We start from the raw sequence: 23794 nt of genomic DNA, 5'->3' as shown, positions 1-23794 counted from the left end.
GTGTGTGTGTGCAAAATCCTATAGCAAACAGAGACCTATCTACCCTCGATATATATGCAGTTTTTAAAACTCCCAAAAATTCAAACCAGACAGTCGGACTGGTAAGTTAAAATGGTAAAATAACCAGGTTTCTGAATACTGTATTTGCTGCATATAAGCTACACGGCCTGGTTTATAAACTCGTTTCATTTTCTACCTCACAGTCACAATCAAGATCGGACAATTTGAGTCATTGTCTGAGTCGGCAGTACAATTTTTTTAGCAGCAGGAACCTCATCATCATCTGCAGCTAAATGCTGCTGAAACACAACAGAACTCTTCAAAGCTTTTTTCAGGTCAACTTAGAGGTAAAAATATCTACCAGACTACAGGACTGGCAACTTTTGAAATCAAACCGTCCGATATGAAAATAGACCGTTCCGGACGGTCGGGTGGGCGGGAATTTTAACCACTGATATATGACGTCACAAATATGTACACCATAACTCCTGATTGCGAAGAAGGCGCTCTATGTCTGAAGGTAATTAAAGCTAAAGGTAGAATGGCAGTTTAATCTCAAAGGATTTTTGCAAGATTTTTTGTGAGATATAAAAAGCCTCGGAAGAATAACATCAATGAGTCAGTCATAGTCACTGTGCCCCGCAATATAATTCCATCAAGTACTTGACTGACAATCCCAACGTTTTCGAAATTGTTAACTAACGTTAGAGGCGAGGCATCGTTGATCTGATGATCAGGTGTGATCATTTCAAATATTCAGGTGATTGTGAGGACGTATCAGACAGACGCTGGGAAAATTCATGTGTTGTTATGAAGGCGCCAGCGACGATCCGTTAAGATCGGGGTTAGAGTTGCTCTTCAGTACACAGAAGCGACAAAAAACCTTTCCATATTGATAGGAAATCTCTGCAAAAAGCAGAGTCGATATGACAATTGTGACTATATCATGAGCAGATATTTGCTTCAGCAGTATTGCAGCTGTGCCATGCTGTTTGTAAAAGAAATCGGGTCTGAACCAGACAATCCAGTGATTGTCACCATGCGATATGATGAGAGAGCAAGTGTTTATGAATCGCTACGAAACAGTGATGATGCCAGGTGTTCGCGAAAAGGTGAACGTATCCTCCTCTACCGGTGGAACCCGTCATAAACATATGCTAAGTAGAGCCATTTGTTCACCTGAAACATTCGTATAGAATGAATTAAAAACGGAAATTGAACCGGACATCATTTTTGTCAATGAACATGACCCAGACTTATCATGAGAGGTGACAAAGGTAACTTGTCTTTTACAAGTATGGGTTGCTGAAGACCAATCATAGCCCGGATCTTCACGGATCTCGTATTGCATGAACGCCAGAACGTGCCATTGATACTTAGCGCATTTGTTAGCGTTATGGTCAACGACCAGCCTCCCGTCCAACCGAAAAGCAGTATGTCGTGTGACCATTTAAACTTTATTTCAAACTGACATGACGCCTGTTCCTAATGCTGTTGTGTTCAAGAGCACATCAATAATTTACTCGTTACCGAAATAACATAGTTTACATTAGCTCACTTATCGCCAACATCCAATCCTGTATGAACTATATAGGCTCTCTACTCTAATACATATCTGTACACGGTATCGTCTCAACCCAAACATATGCCACACTATATTGATGATGTCAGTGCTTGCGTTTTCAGGCTGTACATGGATATCCTGACAATCTTCTTATCTTACTGATGTAGTGTGCATTATTTAAAGATGAAATGGGTTTTGAGGGTTTGATCAATATATCTAATACCGACCTCCGTAAATGCACTTTAGGGAGTAATGCAGGACAACAAGGATGGGTTGGCGGCTAAAAACCATCTGGTCCATTTAAAGGCGGACTTCACTCTACGTACTGAGTGCGACTTCCAGTTAGATAATACGTTCACTTTTGTACATTGTGTAGTAACCCCTATGAAAATTATCCCCTTATTCAGGCTGTACACTTTCCTTTGTCCAGGAATTTAGCTTCTGTTATTATATAGCGTATTTATTAAGACTAAAATTTATTTGTGTCAAAGATAAATCAAGGGGCACCACAATAACCTCAGTAAACTTGGCATCAGCCTGAAATGCATGCTGTCTTTGGGCCCGTGAAGATCCGGGTTAGAACTAATCTGTGTATCCCATGCTTGTCAAAAAAACGTGACTAACGGGATCGGGAGATCGGACCCGCTGATTTGGTTGACACGTCATCGTATCCCAGTTGCGTAGATCGATGCTGATCACTGGATTGTCTAGTACAGTTTCTATTATAAGACTGCCCCCATATAACTGGAATAATGCTGAGTGTGGTGTAAAACTGCACTCACTCACACATTCGCATGTTGATTCATGGTATCCTGTTATTGCTGCAATGTAGCATTAAGCAGACTGGTAGCAAATGTGTCCTTCATTTCAAGGAAAGATACTTGGAGACAGTTACCTTAAATGTTAGAGCTGCCTATTAATAAAATGTACTTATTGGGTGTTGAAATCATAAGCAGTTGTTGATGGTTAGCATGAGAAAAAGGGAAACAAATTGTGAAAATCCATGAAGTGAGAGGAATAACAATTTTTGCACATTCCTTGTCAGTGATTGGTAGTGTCGCCTTAATCACACGATTAACTAATATTAGAAGAATGAAAACTGACGTTAGACAAGATGACAGAGAATGCCTTACAAAACGGCCAAACTTAAGAGCCGACGGGAGGAATTCAAAAATATGAAATGTCTATCAACCGAACTTCAATTATCTTTCATTATTAGGGTAGTGTTATTCAGGATGTAAGAAAAGTAAAGACAAGATGGGTTTTCTCATGAGTAAAGATGAATAAGCATCGGGAAGCCCTGGAAGCAATAAAATCAAATGGCGAACTGACATGCATATTCAAATACAAATATTCGTGGGAATATAAGAGTGAGATGCCGAAATGGTGTCCAGTCCTTGGATGGGATTTGCTGAAGTTAACGTTCTTTGGTTTTGGAAGTTGGTGAATCTCAGAATAAAGGATATAGTCCTGACCAAACAAAAATCATAATCAGAGAGGACCTGGGACTCGAACCCATGATCAGTAGATCATTGAATCACTATGACACACAATTCTCCTAGCGAAGTGAAACTCGTTTCTTCAAATAGCAATTTGAAAGAAGAATACCATTAGGTTATCATCTAATATATTATAGCAGTGTGAACCAAAAATACAGTTCGAAACATCAGCCAGTTCGTTATAAGCGGGTTCGATATAAACATATTTTAATACACATACTATAATACTGATTAGTAGCGGGCATTCTCTGTAGATTTTGGTCCAAATGTTTAAAAAGACCTAGCTACAATTAAAAAGAACAAAATTGTAGTTTTCAGCTTCTAGGCGATGTTGGAATCAAACTTACAAGTATCAAAAACGAGAATTACAAGTATCTGAAACGAGAAATACTAGTATCAGAAACGATAAGTACAAGTATTAGAAACGATAAATACAAATACAAGTATCAGAAACGATAAATACATGTATCAGAAACGGGGAATACAAGTAATAGAAACGAGAAATACAAATACAAGTAACAGAAACGAGAAATACATGTATCAGAAACGATAAATGCATGTATCAGAAATGAGGAATACAAGTAATAGAAACGAGAAACACAAATACAAGTAACAAAAACGAGAAATACAAGTATCAGAAACGATAAATACATGTATGAGAAACGAGGAATTCAAGTAATAGAAACGAGAAATACAAATACAAGTAACAGAAACGAGAAATACAAGTATCAGAAACGATAAGTACAATCATCATGTATCAGAAACGAGGATTACAAGTAATAGAAACGAGAAATACAAATACAAGTAACAGAAACGAGAAATACATGTATCAGAAACGATAAATGCATGTATCAGAAATGAGGAATACAGGTAATAGAAACGAGAAACACAAATACAAGTAACAAAAACGAGAAATACAAGTATCAGAAACGATAAATACATGTATCAGAAACGAGGAATTCAAGTAATAGAAACGAGAAATACAAATACAAGTAACAGAAACGAGAAATACAAGTATCAGAAACGATAAATACATGTATCAGAAACGAGGAATTCAAGTAATAGAAACGAGAAATACAAATACAAGTAACAGAAACGAGAAATACAAGTATCAGAAACGATAAATACATGTATCGGAAACGAGGAATTCAAGTAATAGAAACGAGAAATACAAATACAAGTAACAGAAACGAGAAATACATGTATCAGAAACGAGGAATACAAGTAATAGAAACGAGAAACACAAATACAAGTATCAGAAACGATAAATACATGTATCAGAAACGAGGAATACAAGTAATAGAAACGAGAAATACAAATACAAGTATCAGAAACGATAAATGCATGTATCAGAAACGAGGAATACAAGTAATAGAAACGAGAAACACAAAATCAAGTATCAGAAACGAGAAATACAAATACAAGTATCAGAAACGATAAGTACAAGTAACAGAAACGAGAAACACAAAAGCCTGAAACTAGAAATATAAATACCAGAAATCGTTCGTCCATGCAGTCGGTATGAGGTCCGACCACGGTGAAGTACTTGATTCCCTGCGGACAGGAAGCATATGGAATGTCGATTGTGACCCGGATGTAGTAACGAATTGTACCAATCTTGCTTTCGAATGAGCAGGGGAGAGCACTCTCCGGTAGTTTGAATTCGAAGGGATACTTGTGGTTTCCTCTTGGTAAAATAGGTACTGGACCTTCTTCGTTTTTGTCTGGAAAAAAATTGAAAATGACAGTTGGTAAGTTTCTCTAAATATCTGGCCAGGAACAAACATATTCATGATAATAACGTTTGTTTAGTTTTTGAAAGGATTTCAAACAAAGATGCTTGGACACTCGAAAGAGTGTTATGATAAATAATTGTTCTAGATAATGCTTAAAAATTTAAAGTAAATTTGAAAAAATAATGAAAATGTTAAGCTTTCAAAGTACTTTTCCATATGTCCTTAAAATAAAATGAAGCATATGGTTGGAGTTCAGTCTTAAATATATGGCTGACTGGCCAAATGACAGTATTCAATGGCCAACCCAACGTTTAAGAATGACAATAATAACTATTTTCCAAGCAATTGGCGCCATTGCTACATTTGTGGCTAGCGTGAGTTACTGTAGGTACCTATCCACCTCCAGCACTGTAGTTACGTATCTCCAACACCGGGTGTCATTCCAGCACTGCAGTTGGCGTAAACACATATCCGTGTATCATCACTAGCATTGCAGTTAGTGAATCTCCTTCACCATGTCTTCGCCAGCACGGTAGTTACGTATCCCCAAACACATGGTATCATCACCTACACTGCAGTTATGGCATCCCAACACCAGGTGTCATCAGCAAAACTGAAGTAGTGCATCCCAACATGAGGTGTCATCACTAGCACTGTCTCCTAACATCAGGTATCATCCCTAGCAATGTAGTAGTGCATCCTAACACCCGGTCTGAATCACTATCACACCTGGAGTAATCAACTGCACGTAATCAGTGAATTAGTGGATGGGTTTTACACCACACTCGGTAACATTCCATACGCAGATAAGATACGATGATATGTTTCAACAAAGTCAGCTAGCCTGTCCACCCGATTCCGTAAGTCACCTCTTACGACAAACATGAGTTACTGATGATCTGTTCTACCCCGTATCTTCACCGTTACGTAGTCGGAGGCGTTTGTCCACCCCATCTTCAATGAGCTGGCTCTGTCAGTAACAACACTAGTTTTCAAATTCCTAAAGCCAAACGTTACCTTTTCCCCAGATCGACTTTCTCTCGTCTATGTAGTGTTCATCTTGTTTCACATGCCGCCTTTCCCCAGCTCTCGTGATCCTCCATTCAGCGTGCGCCTTACCCCGTATGTGAAGGCGGATACCTGGAAACACAAGAGTGAGAGAGTATCGTTTTACGCCGCTATTACCACTATTCCATCTACATCACGGTGGTGACACAAGAAATGGGCTTCACACATTGTACTGATGTGGAGAATCAAACCCGGGTCTTTGGCGTGACGAGCGTACGCTTTAACCACTAGGCTACCCTACTGCCCGTAGTTTAAACGGTCACATTACTGGTTATATCACATTTAATGTAGCTAAGCGGACACAACATACCATTCTTTGCTGAACAAACATCTATTTTGTATTTGATGATTTTGAGAAGAGCCCTCACATAACCACTTCTGTTTTCAATGCTTCTTTGGTATATTCATATATGCCAACATGCGTATACACCTAAAAAATGACTCCAATGTTTCCGTGGATCCTATTTCAACAACTGATCGCTGTTGGAAACCAACACCTTACAGTTACTGTGAATATGACTGTTTCAAATAGATCGTTCAAGCTAGACCAGGCAGGCCACTGCTTCATAGCCTGAGCATCAATATACGATGCTGTAACCCCCGATCATCTTCATTCGGGGCCGCGGGGTAGTTTAATGGTTAAAGTGTTCGTTCGTCACGCAGAAGATCTGTGTTCCATTTCCCAGATGTGTACATCTGTGAAGACCATATCTGGTGTCCCAGGCCGTGGTATTGCTGGAATGTTGTTACAAGCGGCATCTTGTTCTAACATGTTCGTGTTATTACATGCAGATGACGTCACGTCCTGTTCTGTAATTGGCCTTCATGATCAACTAGATATACTTTCAGCGTATACACACAAATGGCATTTGACAGTGAATCTAGATAAAACAGGCATTGTTACATTCCGTAGACGTGGTCCTCTGTCGGCTAGAGAGAAATGAGTTTGTATTTTCAAAGATAAATGTATGAAAGCTGTGATTGATTATAAACACCTTGGCATATTGTTTATCCATCCATACTCTGACTCTGTATATGTCTGTACTGAGCCTGGCAAGGAAAGCAAAGAAAGCTCTTTTCCATCTTCATTCTGTTGTTCCTTTGCTCGGAGGTATTCCGACTATTTACCCGTTGATAAAGTACTTGTACATAAATTAAGCACCAATGACCTTGTTGATCACGTTATAGATTAAAGAACACTCGTTGTATTTTCCCATTTTGCTTTCCTCGCCAGGCCAAAGGGTTTAAAGGAATGTCAAGAACAGCTGGCTTGTTTCCCTCACAACACAAAGGACTTCTTACTTTACACAGCGAATACCCGTTTTCTTACTTTACACATGAAATGTTCAAGTTCTTACTTTACAAGGCAATACTCATCTTCTTACATTTCACAGAGAATGTTCTTGTTCTTACTTTAGACAGCGAATATCAGTTTTCTTACTTTACACATGAAATGTTCATGTTCTCACTTTACAATCTTATTGTTCTTACATTACTCAGGAAATGTTCTTGTTCTTATTTTACATAGGCAATGTTCTTGTTTTACTTTACACAGGGAATGTTCTGGTTCTTGCTTTACACAGAAAATGTTCTTACTTTACACATGAAATGGTCTTGCTCTTACTTTAACACAGGCAATGTTCTAGTTCTTGCTTTACATAGGCAATGTTCTTCTTACTTTACACATGAAATGGTCTTGCTCTTACTTTACACAGGCAATGTTCTTGTTATACTTTACACAGGGAATGTTCTAGTTCTTGCTTTACACAGAAAATGTTCTTGCTTTACACAGGGAATGTTCTTGTTCTTACTTTACAAGGGGAATGCTCTTCTTCTTACTTTACACAGGCAAGGTTGTTTTTCTTACTTTACATAAGCAATGTTCTTCTTGCTTTACACATGAAATGGTCTTGCTCTTACTTTACACAGGCAATGTTCTTGTTATACTTTACACAGGGAATGTTCTAGTTCTTGCTTTACACAGAAAATGTTCTTGCTTTACACAGGGAATGCTCTTCTTCTTACTTTACACAGGCAAGGTTGTTTTTCTTACTTTACATAAGCAATGTTCTTCTTGCTTTACACAGCCAATGTTCTTGTTCTTACTCTACACAGGGAATGTTCTTGTTCCTATATTACACAGGCAATGTTCTTTTTACTTTACACAGGCAATGTTCTTGTTCTTACTTCCTGCAGTCACAATGGTTCTTGTACCACTGCATATGTAAAGGCTGTATGACTTTACTCCAATATGACGACATTAACCGAACTAATTTTTAAAGCAGCGTCAGTCACAGTTGAGTGTCCTGTGCGTTCGAAACAATTAATGTAGCGTCAATATGTTCAATCCGAAGTTTACGTTGATTCAAGGTCTTTTTTTGACAATGCGGACACTTGCACTTGATTGTTAATCACTGGCTACGGTTATGTTGCATACCAGGAGGCGATTTAAGACAGACGGACGTGAAACAAACGCTGCTCTAACTATTTCCGAAATACTTAAGGACTGTCGTTGTCAGTGGGACCGTGGAGATTCCAGTTTAGTATAGGATTCTGGTAATCTAAGCTTGTTGTCGGAAGTACCTCGTTCATGTTCGTTTTTTAGCAACTCCCCTATATGATGGCGACGTGTAAATAATCGAGTCTTGAACACAAAAATCCAGCGGCTGACATTATGAGCATAAGATGTGACTATTGAAGGGGAGCAACTATTGCGATAGCGATAGCCTATTGCATCATACTACTGCGATATTTTTCTCATTCAAATGTCTCATCTTGTCTCATCTTGACTCCCTGGTGTCATGAGAAAGAGTCATGGACATGTACTTAGGACTCAAATACGCAGGACCTCTGCGTCATGGGAAACACTGTTTCTCAAATGAATGTATAGTTCATATGAAATAAAAACAAGTTTGTTTCAGAGGTAACAAGGGCGGATAACTCTACATCAAAGTGAACAAATCTGGTATATCTTGCACATTGCGCTTCAACGGAAGTCAGTTACTAAGTAATCGACAGACACACACATTATGGATGCATGGCTTTTTTTCTCGTTTCTACCATCGATTAACTGCTATCGGACACTCACCAGCTGTAATCCATCGATAGTTCGATGCATCGTTTCAGTCCTAAAGATCATTGATCAACGGATCTGGGATACGATGATATGTCAAACACGTCAACAAACTTTCTACCCTATCCAGTTATTTGCCGTTTGCGAAAAAGCATGTGCTTGTTAACACCTTTGAGAAATATTTATGGGCTACTAGAGCGACTCTCTAAACCTTGCACTTAAAATAATATTCACGAAAGTAATGTCGACACTGAGCGTGTGAAATGGTTTGAAAGAGAAGTTTGCGCAACGCATTGAATGCAGCTCCCAAGGGGGCCTTGATGACCCTTTCAATCCAACTGCAAAATGTATAAGTTCTAAATTCTCGTTTTCCATGGTTGTCATGCGCAGTTACGACATACGACTTGCAGAGTAACAGGCTAGCTTCATTAAGACGTAATGTCAAAGAGCACGGAAACTTGAGATAGGTGTGAAGAAAATGAAAACTAACTTTAGAAATTGAAGCTATGAAGATTTTATGAAGTTTCTCATCACGGTTCGGACCATTGGGAACAGCTATCAATACGTTTTGGTTTTGTTTGGTTAAAAAAAGTCTTGATAAGGTTTTGGTATCAGTTCTGTTTGCCCGGATAATAGTATATCTTTCCTTGTCTGCCATATTTGCTAACGAGTTCGAACATAATGAGATCTGGTCATTTTGAAAATACGTCTCTGATGAGAAACATAAACAGGATCTGACGTGTTAGTGTACATATGAAACATATGGGATTCTGCTGAGCACACTCTAATTAGGTTACCGGCAATATGGTTAATAAAACATCACGGGAAAGATGGATCATCACCGCAGTGATCAATAATGCTGCATCATCTGTAATGGCAGTTTATATCTTACAAACCCTTACACTAGGTCAGGACCATGTTATTACATGTTTTATTCAGATGTTCGTTTTTAAATAGAACTAACGTAAGAGACTCAGATGGCAGCTGGTTCCCACCTGGTTTCACGAGCGTGTGAGTTTAGCTTTACGCCGCTATTAGCAATATTCTAGTCATATTACGGCGAGGGGACACCAGAAATGGGTTTTTAGAAAATATGTTCCTAACAACTGATTTAGGTGGCTAAGTGGATTGAATGGTCAGGTATGGTGACTTAATTATATCAATCACTGGTTGATCTAGTTTTACAGGCGCGTTTTACATGGCTTGAGTACTGATATAGTGCGGCGTTAGCAAAACAGACAGCGCCAGGGCGAATACTACGCGAACCGTAGGCGAACCATCAACATTTCCATATCATGTCAACTGGCGCATTTAGCTCATCAAATTCGCGTCAGAGTGTATTTCTTCTCCACAGTTTACTATGTTTAGTTCCAGAACGGATAACGAATGTTGTCATATGGGTAAAGGGCTTCTGTCCTGGAATGGAAATACATCATGACAGGTCCGACAGCTGGTGTTTATTTTCCATAACAGGTCCTCGCTTACACTTACACAATTACCAAATTATCAAGAATTAACGATAATAGTTAAGAGGAGTTGGGTCATTAACACAATTAAGACAGATTTAACCACCAGGAACCTTTATCTTTGAGCGATGCAGACATACTTTGTCTCTTGACCTACATGTGGGCGATGAAGTTGACAAAGTCGGCAATAACACTAAGCTGTTCACATTTATTTGTTGGTTATGAAAAGATCTGTTTCCAAACCCCAGCTTCCTCACCCCCCCCCCCCCCCACCACCACCACCACACACACACACACACACACACACACACACACACACACACACACACCTCCGTTGGCAACTAAATTGGCCTTTCCTTCCTCCTAATGTTTTAACGCCGCACAACAATTTTCTCGCTGTGTGACAGAGACCTTTATATAATCGAGCCTGGACCAGACAGTCCAGTGATCAACATAATGCGTATCGAACTACGTGACTGGGAAACGATGGCATGTGCCAACCGGGTCCTGGCCACCCGATCCCTTTAGTCGTCTCTTACGACTAGTATGGGTTGCTGAAGGCCAATTCGAATGTCCACGTGTCTATGTGGGTTTGTTGAGGTGTGTCAGTATTCAGCATTCTCAGTAATCCGAAAACACCCCTTTCCGGAGAAGGACTGCTGGGTAAATCTCAAATTAAGGACATTACTCTCTACCAATGCTGTGTATCCGGAGGTTCCTGTTGTTTAAAGGTGCAATTCATTTGTCTCTTGAAAACAAACCGAAAAGCTCCAGGTTATATGGCGAGTGGACTGGAAGTAAGTATGTCTTGGGTCAAGGGCATCATTACTATTGCAACTTTGCATATAATTATTGCTACTAAATGTGTAATTTCATGTTATAACAGTTACTGAATAGGGTGTACATGCATATAGAAGATATTCAATGTAAATTGACATGTAAATGAAAGTACACTGTCTGTCTGTGACTTATGGGTCAAAATCATTGTGTACATGTTGCCTAAGCGTCAGGCTGTGCTTTCTCTTTTGAAAACCAGTCTATATCAGTATGTAATAAACATAAGGAAAGGATACATGTGACTTGACCTAGCCGTCTTGTCGTAATATGACATCAAGTGTTGTCTCCCTTTGGTGCGCAAGGATCCCATGATTCCGTATACGTTTTGATATTATTTCTCCGTCTGTGAACACCACACCCTTGCTCGTTGGCATCATGCTAGCGGGAAAACATGATCAAGTAAAGTTGGCATGTCGTGATGTTTCTGAAATACCCTTAAAAGAGGAAATGTAGGTGCTTATAGTTACCTTGGACCCGGATATTTTCAGTGTTTTGAACGATGATCTTTCCAGACAAAATCTCCCCTGCATAGTAGATCTCCTTGTCCAATTCTATGTCGAACTTCCGAATAAAATCCATCTTGAAGTAACCTCTGGTGACACGTCGTCATCCAATCAGTTTGTACAGATCTAATCATGTGACACATTGATTCAGCATGGGCTTGTCATTTTAGCTCCAAAATGTACTTCCTGCAAACAAAAATATTTCGATTATGAAAGCAAATAAATATTTCTGCTGCAGTATACTTCGATATTAATGATACTACTAACAAGCTTATAACAAGGCTAAGCAGCTGAATCAATGAAATACACAACAGACCAATATTATAGCTTACTCGGAGTATGTGTTATGGATGAGTGTATTTTTCTTTAAAATTTTATTTTCTGTGATATCAATAATTACGTGCAGACTAAAGTGAACACATGTGCTATTTTACCCATGTTCTCTCAACTCCCCTGCCATTTATGTATAAAACAATTAAGTATACATACTGTAATAATATGCAAAAATATTAATTATTTTTGTGGTTAACTACAGACTGTTAAATATGTATCCATCGTATTCGCGTTCACCTGTCAGTAGTTTCTTTATTTGTCTCACTAATATTCCAGGAATTAGAATAATCTCTGAAAAGGCCGTCCTACCTGCAACTCGCTTGAAGAACACCTAGTAGTGCTGTCATGTTAACTGTTGTTATGTGAAATCGATTTTTCTTCTCGTACCTTCTCTGTGAGCAGGACATTTGGCATGCACTAAGTAGGGCATATGGTCATTGTAAGTTGTTCACTGGTCGCGAGGGGTCCATGGACTCATGTACCCTCGAGGTGTATATGTTCCCCGAGCCGCAGGGCGGGGGGAACATAAACAAACCTCGAGGGTACATCAGCCCATGGACCCCGAGGGACCAGTGAACAACGTATTTATCTTACCGAACACCTGAATTTTAATTTCGAACTGTTTGAAGCACTTCTGTTGAACGCGAGGCGAATCGCCATTTCGCAGACGACACAAGGTAAACAGATTTCGCGTGGTCTCCCGTCCATCGATTTTCAATCGCAAAACATCGGTAATTTTCGTGCTTGATGCGCAATTCAATGTTATTCGAGGCAAAGAAGTACTACCATGAATCACCAGAAGAGTTCGGAATTCCCAGCGGTGTACATTGAAAATAATACATCGCCTGTAAGCGGGGTACACTGAAGATAATACATCGCCTGTAGGTGGGGTACATTGAAAATAAAAGAATATCGCTTAGCCAATCGGAGAGCGACATTCATGTGTGAGGTAAGATAAGCCAAAATGTCATGGCGTGTCATGTTGATGTTGTGTCATTAAAAATACACTCCGACATTCAACGACATATACATGGTATTAATTATTCAGAAATCAATATCTCCCTGTAGTGTTATGTAAATTAAATGATTATTTTCTTATTTTAAAAAAGGGTGAAAGAAGACTGCTGACTGCCTTAAGGCTAACCATCAATAACATGTGGTAAGAGTATGACGATTCATCTAAACAGCATACTGATATTCCACCGGACGTAAAAGTTTACAAAATGACTTGTAAACACTAAAACCAATTATCGAGATGATGAAGACATTCAAAACCGTTTGGTGGTGTACAGTTTCATGTCGCATGTACGGAATAAAGAAGTTATATATATATAGTCCTCATTCTTCATTCTACAATTTTACTGTTTGTGCAAAAACGCTTTCCCATATCATCGGATGATGAAGTGGGCGAGCGACTTTAAAGCTGCCACATGTACCACCCGTACAAACATATCCCATATTCCTACATCCTCCGCCGTAACATGCCTCACACCCTCCGTCCCCGTCATCTCCGACTACACCTTACTCCGATACCCCTGTCCTCGCCTCTCCCTTTTCCTTCCTCAAATTACGCGCAAAATGCAACAACATGAGAAATATGTGCCACAGTTCCAATCTCCTGTCCATCATATCACACAACCACGTGAAAACACGATGCGCCCTTAACCCACGCCAGCTGGTGAACGGGGAGGCTACCTAACAGTAAACGCTGTCACGGCAAAACACGTCTGTGACGTTCTCCCAACACCGACACCAATGACCTGGTTGTAGCGAGCTAATCGTTGTGCCGCTAGTAGAGACCAGTCGGTAATTTCGTTTCCTTGGCCCGAGTGGCAAAGTGTGAACACTCGGAGCGAAATGTTTGGGGTTATGGGTCACGTGACCAAACTGATCGATTTTCGTGTAAATGTGATGGTTGCTTGGCAACGTTTGGTAATTCTGATGATCAAGTGTCAATACTCTTCGTCCGTAGCAACAGTAAGTAGGGACACACACCAAAGGTCATATGAGGTGTCGTGCACACGCGGATGACTGTCGCAAAAGACAGAAATTGTTTTTTGTCAAATCGGCTAGATATACACAGGTGTAGTATGTGAGTCTTGATACATGTGCAGTTCCTGAATTCAGTATTAGATGTATGATTCAGTATCATATTAGATAGAATTCAGTATCATTTCAGACATGGGATTCGGTGTCAGTCCAACACATAGAAATGCATATCAGTTCAGATATTCCACAGAGTATAAGTTTAGATTTGGAATCAGTATCAATTCTGACACGGGATTAAGAATCAGTTTCGATACATGATTCAGTAACACATTACATATTGAATTCACCGTCAGTTCTGACACAGAATTCGGTGTCAGTCCAGATACAGAATTCCAGATTAGTTTAGTTATATCACCGAGTATATGTTTAGATTTAGAATCAATATCAGTTTAGATGCAGGATTCAGTAGCATATTAGATATGGAATTCAGTATCAGTTTAGACATAGGTTTCGTTGTCAGGCCGGGTATTAGGATTTGGAATCAGTTTAGATATAACAGTCAGTATAGGTTTATATATAGGATTCGATATCAACTAATATAAAGAATTCAGCATAAGTTTAGAAGTATTATTAGATTCGGTAGTAGCCAGGGTAAGGATGGGAAAGCCACATTAACTCGGTGCGCTGCAAGAGTTGTATAATCCCCAGGGAGTTGTGATGGACATGCAATGATAGAGGGAAACAAGCGCCCTTGAGCAGCTGAACTAATTGGATAACGGCTCTATACAAATATCTAGTTGTATTGTATTATATAGCATCAGTTAGACAGAGGTTTCGATTTTGTTTACATATGGAATTCAGTATAGGTTTGGATACAAGATTTAGGATCAGTTTAGATACAGGATTCAGTGTCAGTCTTAAATGCAGGAGTCGACACCAGTTTATATACAGGCCTAGAATCAGATTAGACGGAGTATCAATTTACACATTATAGATTATCAGGAATCATGTATAACCAGGTACTTTAACGCTTTACAGTATCAAGTTCATACCAATCTAGGATTCAGTATATTCAGTACAAGTTTGCACAGAGAATTCATCACAGGTTAAGATATAGGATTCGTTAACAGTCTGGATATATTCCTGAGTATCAGGGGATTGTCTGGTCCAGAATCGATTATTATATAGATGGAATATTGCAGGGTGCGACGTAAAATTAACTCACTTACTCAGTATCAAAGAGACTTTGGATCTGAGGACTGAGCTTCAACGTAAACCTTCGATTCAGTATCAGTTTGAGCATTACAATCATGATCAATTTCAATGCAAGATTCTCTCATAATAAAGGATTCGTAGTATCAGTGTGAACTGAGTATTTATTTCCATTGTCTGTTAGAATATAGTATATATTCAGTGTCAGCGAGAATATAGCATTCAGCTTCGAATTCAATGAGAAGAGAAATTAGAAAATGAAGAATTTAGTATCGGTGAGATTATAAAATTTAGTATGAGAGAGAACTGAAAATTTAGCATCAGCGACAATATAGGATATAGCATCACGGGGAATAGAGAATTTAGTATCGGCGAGATTATAAAATTTAGTATGAGGAAGAAACGAAAATTTAGTATCAGCGAGAATATGGGATTTAGCATCAGGGAGAATAGAGAATTTAGTATCAGTGAGAATATAGGATTTAGCATCAGGGAGAATAGAGAATTTAGTATCAGTGAGAATATAGGATTTAGTATCAGGAAGAATAGAGAATTTAGTATCAGCGTGAATATAAAACGTAGTATCAGCAAGAATGTAGGAAATAATGTAGGATTTAGTACCAACAAGAACATAGGATTTAGTATCAAAATATAAGACTTTATATCTGTGAAGAGATAGGATCCAGTCTGAAAATAGGATTCAGTACCATGTATTGTTTTCTTTTTGTTTGTTTGGGTTTTTTAGCTGTTGTTTCTTATTTTCATTTTCATTTTTATTTTTTTAGCTTAATATCACCTTTGAGGCACGCAGTCTGCTTCGATGTGAATATCGGAATCTGTTGCCTTGTAAAATAATAGTTACAAATGAATATCAATGTTATCAATGTGTATTGAACATGTGTTCATGGTCCCAGAGCTTAGAATGAATATTCAGTTTACAAGCAACGGATGTGAGCTTGGAAATATGTAATAAACGTGCACAGCAGTACGAACCAGGCTGTCACATGTCGAGTATATCAATGCATAATCTGAGGAAAGCGACACGTTATTCAATAGTACGCATTCCTTTCACAAACATCTGTATCAAAACTAGTATGCCACAATAACATGTCAGCCAAATTTCGTGACATATATAGGAATTGTATAATGATTAAATAATATTACTTTACAATTATTTATGTTTAGACTGACACCTGGATTTAATTAGCCTTCTAGAACAGGTCCAGAGTCTAGATCCACAGGCCCCCTGAGTTGATCTTTACAAATGTCAAGTCATCGGCGTATACATAAATAAGCATATACATGGCCAAGTTTACGAATGTGCGTCAAATTATATTTTATAAAACGACATGTTATGAATATAAAGTCCAGACATTATTCATGAATATAAAATTATTACACTAGGGACATGAGCAAGCTTACCGTCGTGACCTAGTTCGAACACCTATATATCAACAGGAAATGTTGGTTTGTCTATTACATTACAGAAATGAACATGGATAGCTATAAACAACGACAATGACATTTAATTATCAGCTGCAAGTACGTAACCGAATTGGATATGCGGGACAACTGAGTGATGTATTGACATAGTCTGAGGATACTTGCAGTTAACAGTGTGAGGATACATGCAGTTAACAGTGTGAGGTTACATGCAGTTAACAGTCTGATGATACATGCAGTTAACAGTGTGAGGATACATGCAGTTAACAGTGTGAGGATACATGCAGTTAACAGTGTGAGGATACATCCAGTTAACAGTGTCAGGATACATCCAGTTAAGAGTGTGAGGATACATGCAGTTAACAGTGTGAGGATACATGCAGTGGGGGGAGGGGGGGATTGTTATGGAGTATACATAGCTGAATCTGACGGATGACAGTAATGAATGCACGAGAAGTGTTTAGAGAAGGGGTAGTCCGGTGCCAAACAGCTTAATAGCATGTGAACTCGGCTCTGTTAGTTCTTTGTTCACGTAGCTTGTACCCATTCTCTTTAATATTCATGGTATGGCGGGGTAGAGTAATGGTTAAGAGTCAGCTTTTCACGCTACAGACCCGGATTCGATTCTCACATGGGAAGTGTTTGAAGACCATTTCTGGTGAGCCTTGCTGTCATATTGCTGGAATATTACCGGAAGCGACGTAAAACCAAACTCACTCACTCGCTCACTCCATGCACACGTTAAGGATGGATGAGGTGGGTGAGTTAAGGGTGAGAATGTGAGCGGACCAATGTAAAAGGTGTAACCGGTATCTGGGATTCAGCGACTTCTTTAACAACAGGTTACCCCACCGCCCGTCTGAGACTATGTCCCTTTTATTCTGATTATTTACATCACTGACCAACTGTTTGCACCAAGCGATACCACAATAACACAGCAATAACATTCAACTGATGTACAAAGGCACACGATTTGTTCTGCAATATTCATAATTATCATATAGAGGTGAGATAAAAATGTCAAATTGTATTTAAAAGTAACAAATTTCATAAACATGCAAACGAAAACACATTCATCTTAATCTGATTTCTGTTAAAATAAAACTTTTACGGATGCTAAAATAATGCATTATGATTAAAAGGTTTATTCCAAAATAATCAATTCTAAAACTGGATACTAAGCCTGGTGTTGCGTGAAAAGCTAATGTTTAAAACATGATCTACACATCTCACTTTTCTTAAGGACGAATCATTTGACAGCCTTTGTAGTATAAGCTTGAACATTATATTGTTACCTTCTAACAACGTAATATCCCCTTGTCCTTGATTTTATTACGCCTAAATCGATTTTCTGTCCCGGCAGAGAAAGCAAACTTAAAGTTTAATGAACATTTTCACCCACAAAATGAAAACCTTTTCTTTTTCGATAAAGATCTACGGAAGAACACTGCAATCTTCATCCCACAGTCATCTTAACACGAGCCAATTACTAACACAGCGGCGAGCTATGAGGGGTGCAGATTTTCCTTTAACGACAAAATATACACATTTTATCATCTCTGATAATGAAATGAGATTTTCACAGCTATCATAAATACTACATCACACCTAATGTTTTTTCGTTTTCATCACACCACGATTACTTGGAGACGACAGTTAATCTTCTTCCGATCGCTGTATTAATGCCCAACAACATTTGCATATTACGTCAGCTAATGGGCCTGTGTTTATTGATTAGTATACGGTACCTCGGCGCTTCATTGTGACGTGGTGGGAAAGACTCTGTATAGTGTATTGTTCAAACAATTCCTATTCTTTGACCAACCCGACACAAAGAAAACGTAATTGTCCCAAAGGGCACCCCGTATTGATACCGTAACAAAGACTACGTCGGTTGTTAGATGAATAAAGGTTGAACGAGTTATGCTTTCGACTTGTTAAATATTTATCAAGGGTCCAAAAATTGATTCTTAAATTTCCGTGATCGATTAAAAGAGCATTTCCGAGAAGATTGAATACGTTTGTTTTTAGCGATGCTTATCGACTGATTTCATCAGCGTCTGCAAAGTGGTCTTTTGTACATGCCGGCGTTCGTTGTTTCCGGGTCATTCCTAGTCACACTCCGTGCCCTAAACCTCCCCACCTTTGATTGTTTCTGACGGTATATCAATTACTTTGGACGACTTGTAGATGATTAACTGTGCCCACTCATTATGCGGCATTCAAAGGTTAGAAACGGGTATTCATTATTTTGGGCTTGAATCGAAACTGTAGTTTCTTCTTTTTTCACATCATTATCATCATCATCATCATCATCATCATCATCATCATCATTCACACCACCACATCCTCACAATCGTCATCATCATCATCATCATAATTCACACCATCACATCCTCAAAATCGTCATCCTCATCATCATCATTCACACCATCACATCCTCAAAATCGTCATCATCATCATCATCCTCATCATTCACACCATCACATCCTCAAAATCGTCATCATCATCATCATCCTCATCATCATCATTCACACCATCACATCCTCAAAATCGTCATCATCATCATCATCTTTCACACATCACATCCTCAAAATCATCATCATCATCTTTCACACATCACATCCTCAAAATCATCATCATCATCATCTTTCACACCATCACATCATCATCATCATTACTACCACCACATGACATCATATCGCAGCATCACAACCACCATCATCCCATCGCACTGTATGACATCATTATCATCACAACAACCACCATCATCGCCTTCATCATAATCGCATCACTTGCATCACTACTGTGCTGACGGTCACATAACTCACCATCAATGATCAATGGTTCCTTTGTTACTTTGTGGTTTCACCCCACATGGAGAATGTTTAAAGTGACGTCATACCAAAATCACAGGATTCGGATGCGCCGAGGGGACACAACTCTAAACGGCGCATTGTGGTGCACCTTGTCAACCTTGGTTGAGAATAAAAATCCGACTTTTGAGACCCTGTGCTCCATATTTCCAAATAATCATTCACGACTAATAGGTTTCATATTTGTAGACATTCCACAAAAATGGACACAACATCAATGCTACAACAAGGTGAAGCTATACCACGGCGGCCATTCAACAAAAGCAGATGTCATTGTTAACGGGCTATGTTTACGAAATATCTTTTCATATCACTGGCGCCTGACGCCAGACGCCGGGCAAGCACCCAATGGCGTATGCTCACAATTTTCAGTCACGTACAAAATTGAAATTAAGTATTCACGACCTATTTCACGTAGCATTACTCCGAGTATAGTTGACCTGAAATGGACCAGGGGAGCCGTTCGATTCCCTGTTTTCAGTGTCTAAGATTACCGGTGTGTTCCCCATGTAAACGTTACAAACTGAGAAGTGAAAATACCCGTGAAATGTGCATTGATTTGGCGTTAGGGCTGAAGTATTTATAGGCAATGTTGACTCTGAGCCAAGCCAGTGTGATACCCGGGCGGACATCAGCTGATAGACTGCGGCACATTTACATCGACAATTGCACACTGTCGATCAAGGGGAGGGGGGAGGCCTGGGGGAGAGGAACGGAGATGGCTAGGGGAGCAACAGCATATTGGCATTTAGATGAAGTGCGAGATGAGGAGAATATGTCGAGAACATGTCGACTTTGATGAAGAGCAGGAAACATTTTCAACACTTGTGTTTTCTGTTGAAATAGACCCAAGTGAATTCAGCGCACGTCGGTTGACGTGTTTCCGTTCCAGAGATCCCAGGGCATGGACAATTAAACCTGGGCTATAGCCAGGCCGATACCCCATTGTGCTAGTGAAGGGAGCTGTGAACCTAATGAAACTATATTTCCGACATTGATATAGTAATATGTGAATACTCAACACAGAAAATAACGAAGCATTACACGAATAATGAACTTAAACCAAGCCCGTTGTGATCATTCGACGCTGCAGTTTGCTGTTTTTCGGCAGTGCTATTTAAGGTCGGTTAACAGAAATGCAATAAGTCGATAGACCTAAGATAGAGGTAAAACAATAGACGTGAAGACAGAATATCAGTAACGGCACCAAATGGACACCTTGTTTCTCATGACCTTTTTAAACTGACCGGTTAGAGGGGGAATTGGTAGTGTCGTGTTTAAATTTATTTTTCTAGTAGGTTACGAAGAGAAAAAAAACTTGATCTATTACAATAGGTGGTTTTTTTTATCCACGTTACTAAAGAGTCAAAAGCGAAATGTGAGGCACTTGACAGTTTAAACGAACTAACCTCTGTGCTCTCTTGCTGTTGACTAAATAGATTTCTGTATGCAGCAAGACGTAGGTGATAGCGTGTCTGCCAGTGGTGGCTAAAGGTCGCTGTTCGATCCCCAGTCACGACATGTCTAAAGTCACTTATAGACCATGGTATTGAGGATGGTGCTGGCTATTAAAGGCATCAAACAAAGATTCGCGCAGTCAGTATTATTGGCATAATCTGACGACACATGTTATATAATCCGGAGTTACTGTTCGATAGGCGAGCACCGTTAAATAGTTCGCGGTTAACGTTGTGTCGAATATTGGGTAAATCGAAGTATAAGCGTAGACCAGTGCGACTTATATCAGTAGGCTGCCCTACCACCCCTTATGTTGGAATGTGACTTGAGGGACACTGGTGCAAAGTGTCGGACCCGGGTGTTCGGTGTAAGGGCTAGGGACACTGGGCTACTCTACCGTTAATCAACAGCGCAGCATCTTTTCTAAATATGTTATGACAATATTCGACTGTTCTTATGTTATGTTATCACTTTCTTTTCCATCATACAATGGGAATAATGTATCACATCAGTTTTTGCCTCCATGCAGCTGGAATATTGCTAAGTGCGGCGTAAAAATGCACTCACTCGTTAAATAATTTTTTCATAATCGCTGACATAGGTTAAAGAATTTCACTCTCCTTTCCGCAAGTACTAATTTCATAATTTCCTACTATCCAATTTGGACTAAATTTTCTGTCATTTATATTTCCATAAGCTGTGCTAATACATAAAGTTGTAACTTATATTACGGTAATACATTTTCCAAATCTCTGAATAATTTCATGTTTTCAGTATTCTTCATCAAGATCATCATGACGCCTAACTTATGTTTTCACTGTCCTCTGTCTGTGATGCTTTAATAATCCATGAAACCCCAGTCTGGTTGCCGTAAGAAGTGCCCAAAATAGACATCGGATGGTTAATAATGACGAGTGTCGGTCGTCGCTGGTCTCTAGATAGATAGCACTGGCGTATTGTAGGGACAGACACCAGTCAAATACGCACGAATTGGAAAACACAACCGTATCCAATCCTCAGATAAAGAATAACGTAAGTTCTTGTGATTAATCGTTACTTATTTAGAAAGAAACGTTCTTAAAAATACGCTTTATAAAAACGTTTGTTTATAGTATTTTGCTTGCTTTAGGGGCAGTTAGGAAGCCGAAGGGGCTAACGTGTTCGCTCCTCTCGCCTAAGACCAGGGTTCGATTCCCTTCATGGATACAATTTGTGAAGCCCATTCCTGGTGTTTCCTGCCATGATATTGCTGGAATATTGCTAAAAGCAGCGTAAAACCATGCTCACTCACATTCCGTTTTAGCAGCAAATGGATTTAATGATGGTGGCTATATAACACTATTCGTAAATTTTCTAAACGACTGTTACGGTACTTAGCGGTTTGCGAAAGTGACTGATGCTCATCAGGACTGATAATGGCCAGATCTACCGTTACTCATATGGCTGAAATATTACCCCGTACACACTTTGATAATATAACGAAAGCAATAGTAAAAGTAATATCAGGCAAGTAGACACTGCACTGAACCTTGATATTTGGTCCACTTTGACAGGAGCTTGGCAGTTGACAACTGTTTGTTTACATAGCAACGGTGCTATCTTCTTACAACTGATTTTATGTGGTTTGCTGAAAACAAAGGCTTGGGCCCGTTTTGGACACCTTCAAAAACATATTTCCCCATTCTTCAGTGTTTGTGGGGTTCTGTGTTCATGATAACAATTTTCTGGAATAATTGGGTTGCTATTACAAATGTCTAAGATAGATAACAGTAAATCGTGGCTAATGTTACCGACTCATTGCTTGCGTTTCGCACTATGACGGGATTAGCTGTAATAGTGCTCACAGCGGCAAAAAACACCATTCTTTTTCTCCCCCTGCCCCTACGCACACCATCTTACCACTTAGTCGTAATGTCAACGTAACATAGCGTGGCCATGTAGCTGATAAAAGCTCTTGTCATCGATTTTATTTCATGACACGGTGCAATGAAATTAATTGTCTGTTATTTTGAGTTTGGCTAAAACCGCAGAGGGAATTGAAGGAAATATTAGGGTCAGCGAGTTTCGCAGCCACCATTTGAAACAGTGCATTGGTCAGCGGTGCCAACCCTTGGCCTCTACATTCTGCTGCCACAGGATAAGATCGATCTACAGCTGTTGCGATTCGGAATAACGCTTTGAATAAAACTATGATATCAATGAAATACAAAAAATGAGGACGTCGGCACGACGCTCAAAACACGTAAAAAAAGCCCCCCAAAACCCGAAAGCAAAAGGCTATACAGAGAAATGCAATACTAAAACTTCAACAAATAACCAGTATCGACTATCTGTTGAAACAGATTCCATTTTGGAATGGAAAAATGAAATGACACCAGGTGTTCGCTATAACATGCCCTGTTCTATTGGAAACAACCGTCACGTGCGCAATGTGCTTCCACAAAGTACGGTTCCATTGGTATTAACGGGCAACATAGTTGTAAAAGGAATCTGAATGGATAACTGAAAATCAGTGATGAGATCAGGTGTCCTGCGACAGCATGTCCTGGCCTATTGGCAAAAAACACCTTTCAATACAAGGTGCATACAAAATATGTTTTTTTTTCATAACACCACAGTGAAGTACTCCGAAATCTCTACCCGTTTCCACTGAAATTTTCCAGATAAACAATCAAAGGTAACGTCCTTATTCTAATGTATCCGTTCTGACTTTTTCAGACAGAACGGTGCCTGGAAT

The 23794-nt window shown here is 39.3% G+C and overlaps 1 protein-coding gene across 1 annotated transcript in view; it reads right to left on the bottom strand.

Moving 5' to 3' along the window:
* Window positions 1-23794, bottom strand: part of LOC137290323 (arrestin domain-containing protein 1-like) — a 31866-nt gene that overhangs the window by 6982 nt on the left and 1090 nt on the right. Inside the window, exons 2-4 of the mRNA XM_067821156.1 lie at window positions 11711-11932; window positions 5817-5939; window positions 4558-4787 (exon numbers count right to left, since the gene is read on the bottom strand). Coding sequence (XP_067677257.1) covers window positions 4558-4787; window positions 5817-5939; window positions 11711-11822 — 465 coding nt within the window. The 5' untranslated portion in view covers window positions 11823-11932. The remainder of the gene's footprint in view (window positions 1-4557; window positions 4788-5816; window positions 5940-11710; window positions 11933-23794) is intronic.

This window comes from Haliotis asinina, chromosome 7 (assembly GCF_037392515.1).
Source record: "Haliotis asinina isolate JCU_RB_2024 chromosome 7, JCU_Hal_asi_v2, whole genome shotgun sequence".
In the NCBI taxonomy this organism is placed as follows: domain Eukaryota; kingdom Metazoa; phylum Mollusca; class Gastropoda; order Lepetellida; family Haliotidae; genus Haliotis; species Haliotis asinina.
The sequence above is the reverse complement of the archived record's forward strand: the minus strand, read 5'-3'. Positions and strand labels throughout refer to the sequence as shown.